The following is a 10551-nucleotide window of genomic DNA, read 5'->3' as shown; positions in this document are numbered from 1 at the left end:
TTTCCATTTCTAAATAGACTTGACAAAGTTTATCACAGGTAACAGACAACTGTATATATTCCAACAATGTGTTGGTCAAAATGCAAAATAAACGCAAACCACACAAGCACACACACACATTCATTAAAGCACAAATTAGGTTTAATAAGGTATAATGAAGAGACGGAATTTTCTGCCAGAATATGTGCGAGAAGTATTGTAAAAAAACTCAGCATCATACATCATACTGACTAAAATGGGGATTTGAAAAAGCAGTAAAGGTTAAGCCAATATTAACACACAAGATTATGCTGTTCCATGGCATCTCTGATCCTCAGGGGATTTTAGAAAACACAGAAGGTCTATCTAGATTACATCAAAGATGGGAAGCTTGGAATTCAGTGTGTAATTTTCTCCATAGGTTTGTAGAGTATTATATAATTTTTTTTCTGTTCAGATATTCAGCCATGTGATTATGTCAGTCACTGATGGAATTATCCCAAGAAAATAAGATTATGAAATCTCCATTTGAAATTCCGCAGGACTATTGAAAGCACATGTTTGGGGAATCTTGGCCAAAACGTTACTTTCTCCAAGATGACTAGGATGACTTTCCGAGGGAACTGCATTAATGCTTAGCCCCGGAAGCAATGGGTGGGTATGTACTACGCTACGCCTGGGAATAAGTGCAATCCACCCATAGTCCATCATGAACAGAATGACTCGGACAACTCAGGCTTGATCAGATCTGCCAGGCACTGTTTGGATGCATTGCTTTGTCCTTTGTGAGGACAGTGCTTACCTTTGAACCTTTTCAAAGCGCTTGCTGCTGTTCAGGACATGGTGACACGCTGCTGGCGCTGCTCAGGGGGCAGGGGAAGCAGCTATCTTTGCTGTCTCCTTCTTCATGCAGCTTGTCCTTGAGTGACACCTTAGGAACTGGCCCATTCGACTGGAAACTAACGACATGACTGAATACTTCTCAGGAGGACATTACAGAATGACAGTCAGATCCAAATGTATGTGAAATAAATAGGTGGACTGCAGGAGCCCAAAGCCGCAGTCAAACAAGAGTCCCTCCAGAGGGACTGAATTCTGCTGAATTCTGGAGGTACTTGGGGGGACTGACCCCTTCCAGCCTTCGAGTCTGTCAGGCACTTGAAATCTGTGCGTGTCCTGACCTTCCCTTACCGAAGCAGTTCAGTGCCTCACTCCTGCTCAAGTCTCACCAGGGAATCTGCTGCTCCACAGCTGCCAAACCTAGCAGGTATGAATTGCCTGAAAAAGCTTCACACGCTGACAGTCCTGTTGTCACAAAATATATAGGGACACTGAACAGAAGGCAACACTGATCGTTAACACCCAGTCCACCACCACTAGAGACAACCAGAACATGAGCAGCCATTCAGGGCATAAAGGACTGAAGTCATAAAAGCTTTCCCATTGCTAACCAACGTGCTACAATTGGGAAGAGATAGCATTCGAGGGTCACACCAATGAATTTCAGGCCTACAAGAAGAACCATCACTTTACATGGAATTCACGGGTGATTTGGATGGCTGCTCCTTCCAGGTCTGCCTTTCTCACTGGCCACTTTGTCCCAGTGGTCACTACGGGCTCGGGAAGTCTAACTCCCTACTAACACCCCGGCGTGCCAGGCAGCTCTTGCTGCACAGCCATAATCGCCTGCTTCAAAGCCTGTATCAGATCTCATTGCCGAGGACCAGACTCACCCAGCCTTGCCACTGCCTCAGCTCAGCACTGGACTCGTCGCACAGGACTCTTCATTCAGAGCAGTAATAGCAGGCTGCAAACACAAAGCCTGAGCAGCACGAAATAGCATCCAGCTGCTCCATAGCTTAAATCCAAACAATGCATCAACAGCTCTTTATTATGTGCTCTTAATTAGGTCCTTACACATTATATCACAGTGTTTATCCTACTATTTATGGTCTTGTCCAGGCACTTCTGCTCTGCTCACACCTCTCAGTATGCATGCAGACACCAGCCATTAGCAGCACTGCTGTGTTCCACTCATGCTATATATTGTTATATGTGAACATCTTCCCCCGCTCAATGTCATGGGTGACTGGTGCAGACCTTAGCCAGCCCTTAAATCTAACTGCTTCCCTACCTGCACTCTATCCAGCCTCTCATTCCTTTAGTAGGACAGCTCCAGTAACTAGAGTATCTCCTCTTCAAACCTGCACAGCATTGCTTCAGTCTCCCATACTACAAAGTAAGGAAAAAGAAATACCAGTCATCCCTATCAAATTAAGGCAAATTTCCTTTCTCATCCCAAATTTAGTGATTAGTTTAGCCTTGAGTGTGAGAGTAAAATACACCAAGGTGGTACTATAAGGGTTTAAGATCTCAAATCCATCAGCTCATCCTAACTCAACCTTATTCAGCCTATCACTGCAGCCTCCCCAGTGCTGCAGGGGAGGGCAGAGAACTGGAAACCAGTTACACATTTTTGGGGGTGGAGTGGACAAAAGAGGCTGAATAGCCTTTTCCTTTACAAACTTTGCCAACGACCACAAGAAATCCTGAAATACAGGATTACTACAACTGAAATAAAATGCAAATTGATGTGAACACACAACAATCTAGTTTCAGTTCATCCTTTTTGGAATACTGAAGGACTTAAAATTTCTCATTCTGGGATCAACCTTTTCCCTAAACTTTTCATCCTCAGTATAGACAATGCATATTCCTTGTCTTCTTTCTTATTTAGAATACCTTTACTCTTCAAATGCTTATATGCCATCTTCTAATTTCCTATTTAAATTGACCATGACCATTTTAGAACTGTTCCACCTTGCACCATGACTTAAATTCCCTCTCCCAACCTATTTATGGAGTCATCACTTCCACTCTCATCCAGTTTTTCTTGCTTTCTTTCCAAACCTTGTTGAGAAAGAGAAATGAAGAAAGCAAAATGCACAGCGTCAAGGAAAGCAAGAGCAGAACCACAGAATTGGGGACCAGTGACAGTGACATTCTCTTGGGAGTGGGCGAGTGAGAATCCAGGCTGCAGGACCTGGGTATCCAGGTCGCCCAGAACTGTTTTTGCATTTTATAATAAACATAGAACAAATAAAAAAAAATGCCTGTACATATGCACCTATTTGTCCAAGTGATTAAGCCTGAGCTCTGGGTTCAGACCACAAGTTTGCATGGCGACCTTACATGCTGTCTAAGCCCATCCAGGTAGCAGGTGACATTCTACTGATATTTCCAGACAGTTTTAACTCAACAAGTGGCAGAGCAGAAAGTTTTTTTGCCTGACTGAATTTAAAGTGAACAATACATCATCAGCAGATTCTTCTGTTTAGGGCCCAAGTTCCAGGTACTTGACCTATCATTACACCTACAGCAATAAATTAACATGCCTGGAATGGTTTTCTGACACTGGAGGTAAGTGAACAGAACAATTCACATGGATATTTCCAAACTATTTAAATGTCCTGAGTGCATATATGCAAACTATCTAGCTGAGATGTTCCCAAGTCCATGTTGATTCTTTAACCATGTCTGGGGCTTACACACAGTAAGGCCAGGCATTAGTGATGTGCCCCGGGTATTGGTACCAGGTCCAATGCTGTTTAACCTCTTCATTAACAACCTGGAAGATCACAGTAGTGCAACTTCGGCAAGTCTATAGACAATACAACACTGGGGGGAGTGGATGATACACCAGAGGTTTGTGCTGCCATTCAGAGGGACCTCGACATGGTAGAGAGGAACCCCATCAAGTTCAAAAGGATATGGCAACTCCTGCACCTGGAGAGGAATAACCACAGGTACCAGCAAGCAACATGAAATGATCACCTGGCTAGAAAGAAGCTTGGCAGAAGAGGCCTTGGCAGTGCTACTGGACACGAACTTGTATGCAAGCAACACCGCCTTGCAGCAAATAAGGTCAACAGCCTTCTGAGCTGCATTAGGAAGAGTGTTGCCAGCAGGATGAGGGAGGCGATTTTCCACTGTGCTCACCACTAATGAGACATCTAGAGTGCTGGGTCCAGTTCTGGGCTTCCCAGTACAAGAGAGACATGGACATAGTAGAGTGAGTCCAGAAAACTGCCATGAAGATGATGAATGGATTGGAGCATCTGACCTACAAAGAGAGACCGAGAACTAGGAGCCAGCCTGGAGAAGAGAAAGTTCAGGGAGATCTCATCAATGTGCATATACTTGATGGGGCAAGGGTGGAAGTAGATAAGACTGAGCCAGTCTTCCCAGTGGTGCCCAAGGAAAGGGCAAGAGGAAATTGGCACAAAGTGAAATACAGGAAATTCCATTTACACATAAAAGGAGAAAAAAAAACCAAAAACCACCAACAAACAAACCTGCAAAGGTAATCAAATACTGGAACAGGTTATCACAGAATCACTAAGGTTGGAAAGGACCTTCAAGATCATCAAGTCCAACCATTAATCCAGCACCATCATGTTCCCTAAACCATGTCCTGAAGCGCCACATCCACACATTTTTTGAACACTTCTGGAGATGGCGACTCTACCACCTCCCTGGCAGCCTGAGAGGCTATAGAGTCTCCGTCCTTGGAGGTATTCAAAACCCAACTAGACATGCTCCTCAGCAACGTGCTCTAGTTGACCCTGCTCTATGCAGTGTGGTTGGAACAGCAGTGTCTCCAGAGGTCCCTTGCAACCTCAGCAATTCTCAGCAATTCTGTTTCTGCAGTTGTGAACAACTTTACACAGCAAAAAAGGCACCACCACCACCAGTACTCAGACCTTGACATCCTATGAAGTTGAAAGCCTGTCTAAAATGTTTTGCACTTCATATGAAACAGTAACAACCAGTGCACCATTTCATCTCTTGTGGAACTAAATTTCCCACTTGAGTCCGATTCCAGGAACTGTTACAGTAGCTATGCCTACAAACCTTCAACTGGGGAGCCACATCTCCATTACCTCAGTGAACCACACCTGTGGTTGAATCTTACCTTTAACTTCAAGAGAAGAAAATGTAGTTCTCTTGCATCCAAAACAATGATTATAATACCTTATATCTGGAAATAACAGAAGAATGACACAGCTTCTCTCAGACTTAGGATGAAGCTAGCAGCTTCGTGCTTTCCTCATATGAACTTACCTATCTAACAAGAATGGGAAGAAGACCGTAAGATACACCAACATTTTGAGCAAAGCTCAACCTGGTGAAGAGACTCTCACCAATACTCATCTAGCTTGTGGGATTAATCTGGTAAGCAGAATTGTCAGTCAAACTCCTAAAAAGCCAAAGGGTTTTACATACTGTAAAGTTAACATTAATCAAGCTGGAATTCAAGAATTTCAGGAGTTATTCAAAACCAAACGTGGCAGTTTATTAAATTTTGGCTTTAGCTGTAGTTATTATATCTAGACCCCAGAGCTGTAGTTCAGGTGTCCATCTTTTAAAATGGAATGATGAAGATCATCAAGTTTATGACTGTATATCAAAGATGGTGAAAATCTAAAGATTTTATGAAAAGATTTATGCAGTAAAAACAAAACTTTTAGAAACCAAGTCCTAAATCAGACTGAGCAGAATTAAATGTGCAGATCATTATTTGACAAGTCATTTGGTGTACTAAATTATCTTGCTGGAAGAACAGGTGAGGAAACACATTTTTTAGTCTTGTTCATTTACTTTGTTTACTTCCATGGAAGTTGGCTCCTAGAAAAAGTTTACAAAATTGATACATTTGATAGAATTTCCACCAGCACTGTATGTGTAGACTATAACCCCAGATGTTACAGAACAATCAGATATTAACATAATTTTTAACATTTATTTTTCCTTTACAAATTAGCATTATAGCGATCTCTGTTCTGAAAGTCTCTATAAGCACGTTTTGCATCTGTTTTACTGTGTGGGATTCTTCCAAAAGGTTCCAGGTCATTGAAGCAGGCATCAAAAACTTCATCCACAGCTTTTTCTGCCGTTTCTTTGCTAACTTTTCTAACAGCCAGGATGGAACGAATTGCTCTGTCGCGTACACAAGTCTAAAGTGGGAATTAGATAAAGAAAAATCTGACATTATTAGTATAAATAATTTTTTCCAGATTTGTCAAGTATTAACTCCTACTACATATGCAATAACTTTGTATCACAGAAGAGTCAAACAATGCCTGTAATAAGCATTAAAGTACATTTTTGTTCCACTCTGTGTTAACTATGTGTTTTAGTTTTCCATGTGCAAATAAATAGTCAGAGAAGTAAAAGACATTCCTCAGAACAGGAATTAAAATACAATTTGTCATTTGCTGTAGATACCAAGTATTTGTACAAGTTTACATGGACACAAGAAAAAATGTCAGAAAGAAACAGAAATAAATACCAGTTAGTACTTGTCCAGATGAAAGGCTACAAAACATAAAGGAATGACTCTTCTACTGGCCTTCATTTTGATACCTCTCTTTACGGGAACTTTTGCTTAGACAGTTTGTCTACTACAAGATAAAAAAAGGTGGAAACATCCCCAGCTACAAGCTAACTGCCATTCTAACATGAGCAACTACTTGGGACCCAACCCGTAGTCTTCATTCGTATATAAAAAAAAAAAAAAATCCTATAAGACTTAACACGGTTATTTAAAATGCTTGTCATCCTCATTCCTTCAGTTTTCAAAGACTTGTTAGTTTTACCCACTTACAGAGGGTCAGGTATTCCCATTACATTTCCTGCAAACCCTGTTTTAATTTGGTTCTTATTAACCATCCACTGTCAGTGGTAATGCTCTATGATATGACTTCACAAATTTTACTCCAACAAAAATAACAAGGTGGGAAAAAAAAAATCTATCATGAATCATTAAAGGTTATTAAAGGTTAATTAAGAGAAAGCAGCAAGACATGGCATCTATTTCCTCCTCTGATATTTCCAGCTACAAAAGTGTAGAAGGTTGAGATAAGTAGGTACAGATGTCTCACAACAAATCAGTAGATTTTAACATGTACAGTCTTTACCTGATGGTGTCCTTTTAATCCAAATTTAAACCTGGTTATTTCATTCATCAGTGTACAGTCTCCACTGAGATTAGCAGCTCGAATCTATCAAGAAAAAAAAAAGCCACAAGATCAGAGAAACACATGGAAAAACAAAGTCAAAAAAGATGTAACAAATTGTTTTCTTCAATATTTTTCATGTGACTATTGGTAGAGAATATTCCCAGGGCCACTTCTACTTTATTAAGTACATATTACCCTTTATATCCACCCTCTCAGCCTCAATGAATGGCAAAGTATTATTATACAATCTGTAAGTTTCTCCAGGGACCAAGTCTCACATATTTCGAAAGTTTAAATGAATGAGCAGAAGAGATCATATGTGTGTGTCTGTGTATATACACACACATATATAAACTGCTGAGAGAACATGGAAAGTAATATTCTCCCCAGTCTATATCAGAAGCTGATACAAGAGGCAGGAGGAAAGGCAGATACTTTTCAAAGACTACTGCTGCAATATCCAGAAGAGCAGTAACCCACCTGCTTTAGGAAAAGCCACATTTAAATGAGTATGTATGTTTTAGCTTGTTAACTGTCTTGTCCTGTGCATTGTAATTTCTTTTGCTGGCCAACTGTTCCACACCCTATCCCCTCAGTTAGGAAATATAACTAAAATTAGATTTCCTATAATTAAGTACCAGAGTGAGAATAAATGCATGGAAAACCTGAAATCTAAGAATTAAAAAGCTGACAATAAAAACTGTCAACGCCATATAATAAGTATCAAAAGACCTGATGCAAACAAATAACCTCAACAACAGCAAGAACAAGCACAATCTTGTTTTATATATGCTCTCTAATTTTATGTTTGAGGCTTACATGCTTTATTCTGCACTGCATAAATTTTTAGACCAAGTAGATGATAGTTAATAGTTCTGAATTACTGTATTAGGATTATATGGCAAGATGTTGGCAGCAGGGGGCCTGCCACGATGGGTTCTGTGAGGCGAGACAAGGGGCTGCCCCCACGAGGGACAGAGCCAGTTTTACTTGGCTCTAAAATGGACCTGCTGCTGGTCAAACCTGAGCCCATCAGCGATGCTGGTGGTACCCTCTATAATGACATATTTAAGAAAGGATAAAAAAATACTACATGGCAGCTGTGAGAGACAGAAGGGAGAAAAACAGGAGACAAACAGCCTCACAGACACCAAGATCAGTGAAGAAGGAGGGGGAGAAGGTGCTCCAGCCACAAGAGCAGAGATTCCCCTGCCACCTGTGGAGAAGACCTGCAGCCTGTGAAGGAGCACAATGGAGCAGATATCCACACTGCAGTGCAAGTACAACCCCACAAAAGGGCAGATGGACATGCCCTGAAAGAAGCTGCAGCCCATGGAAAGCCCATGCAGGAGCAGGTTCTCTGGCAAGTGATTCCACATCCTTATCTTGATCCATAAGCTTTTAAATCTTATTTTTCTTCCCTGTCTTACTGAAGAGGGGTAGTCAGAGAATGGCTCAGTGGGTGCCTGGCAGCCAGGTAAGGTCAACCCCCCCCAATTATACAGAATGGCTTAAGTGGTAAGGTTACTTCATTAAATTTTATCCAGAAAAAGATAAACATAATATGTGACTGTCTTCCACTGCAAATACAAATTTAATTAATGAATTTAATTTTTTATGAAAGTTGATTTGTTCTGTACCAAACTCATAATTTTGCTTCTCTCACATACTACTTATAGGTGAAACCTGTGCACATCTTAAGTCCGGAATCAAATATGGTCTCCTTAAGAAAAGCCAAACAAACAAACCAACCCACAAGCAAAAAAAGCCCCCAAACAAAGCCACTATAACACTTTAATATCATTTTATATTTTTTAAAAAATGTTAAAAAGGCACCTAATTCACGCAGTCACAAGAATGTATTTTCATTCTATTAATCATAGAGGTAAGTTTTTCTGTGGTCAAATGATATGGATTAAATCACAAATCAACTAAAAGCACGTGAATACACACAAACCATGTACACAAGAGGAATCCTTACTGGCCTGTGCTCAGTTTAATTTCACCTCCTAATCCATCAATTTTCAAGGTCTTTCAAGCAGCAAATTCCTAGATCCTCTGAAATGGACATGGAGTCTTAAACTAACGTGTACTATTAGCAACACCACAATTGATCAAAAAAAAATCTGTTATAGGAAAAGACAAGTTTGTTGTTAATATACTACTGTAGTATGTTACCATGCTACTGTGGTAACTACCCAACATACCATGATTTGCAGGGAACAAAAAGCCGCCTATAAACATTTGATTAATGTGTGAACATGTTTTCATCTCTAACTACTCTCATTTGTTAATAACCACTTCTTTTTATGGTTACACTCACAGTGATCACATTCTACTTAATATGACACTGCCTTATTAATATTTGTGAAAACTAAATATTTGTCTTCTGAATGAAACTATTTAGGTTGATCTTACAGAAAGGACAAAATGTATTAACAGGGTTAAACCAAATGAAGTCTGCGTGACTATTTAAACATGAAACATCCCTAATAACCAGCAGTAATTAATATGACAACAACATTAGAAGTATTTTAACTTACCTCTGAACATGCTAAGTGTTTGACATTTTTAAACCAGTCAACATGTGCGCGGCAGTGATCAAAAGCATGAATCAATTCATGTGTGACCACCCGGTTCATATGGGATTGGTGGCGAATGTTGTTCTGACACAGAACAATCTGTAGAACAAAAGATATAGGTAGTCTTTTCACCAAGTTTCAACATCTCCCTTACTTCTCAGAGACCCAGCACACATCACATACAGCATTTAGACCCTTCCAATCAGTGTTCAACATTAAGAGCCTCATCATTCTGCAGTGTACTAGTTCCAATACCATGGAACATCTTTCATTTATCTTGTTTTCATGACTAACTCAGATATCAGCATTACTAGATTTAATCTTAATAACAAAATGTTAAAAAACAACTGTAGTTCTCTGAAAAAGGACAATGTCCAATGCCTACCTGAGATGTGGCAGAATCAAAACCTCCACTGACACAGCCATCACAGTTTTCACATGAAAAGTGCCGGTCATTGAAGACAGTGCTGAAAAGCCCAAAAAACCAAAGTTATAGGGAAGAACTTGAAAAAGACCAGTAACTCCATATAATAGTGATGTTACTACACAGAACAAGATGATTTAATTTACGTACCAACCAGATTGCTTCATAGCCTCAAGAAGAAGTTGAGCATATGGATCTAGAAAAACATTGCTGCAATCAATTTCTCTAGACAAAAGTTTTGAAAGTCATCTATAATCAAAATATAAAGACAGTCAGGAAAAAAAAGAAAAGAAAAAAGGCAAACACATGCAGATTTGTACTTTGCACTATTTGACCCTAATGCAACTGGCACCTGTTACAGCTTAGGCTACGTAAGGTGATATAGAATCGTGATATATACAAAGCTATTCAGGAATCAAGTCACTTCTGATATTGTTTTACTAGTAGTAGACCAATCTTCTCAAATTTTCCAGAGAAAGAAGTAGAGAAGGACCTTCTGCTCAGAAAAAAAAAAACCACAGCCACTTTCGAAATAGTATTTTCT

At 39.9% G+C, this 10551-nt stretch overlaps 1 protein-coding gene across 1 annotated transcript; it reads right to left on the bottom strand.

Annotated features, from left to right (window-relative positions):
- Positions 1-5542: 5542 nt before the first annotated feature.
- Positions 5543-10232, bottom strand: XRCC6BP1 (XRCC6 binding protein 1; the record flags this gene model as incomplete). The annotated part of the gene is made up of 5 exons (XM_010292412.1): positions 5543-5996; positions 6960-7043; positions 9545-9682; positions 9969-10050; positions 10158-10232. Coding segments are annotated over 5 exons (583 nt in total), but the record flags the coding sequence as incomplete, so codon positions are not given.
- Between the last annotated feature and the right edge of the window lie 319 nt (positions 10233-10551).

The sequence above is a fragment of the Phaethon lepturus genome, unplaced genomic scaffold, assembly GCF_000687285.1.
Source record: "Phaethon lepturus isolate BGI_N335 unplaced genomic scaffold, ASM68728v1 scaffold41988, whole genome shotgun sequence".
NCBI classification, from domain to species: Eukaryota; Metazoa; Chordata; class Aves; order Phaethontiformes; family Phaethontidae; genus Phaethon; species Phaethon lepturus.
Note: the sequence above shows the minus strand (reverse complement) of the source record. Positions and strands in the feature narration are given on the sequence as shown.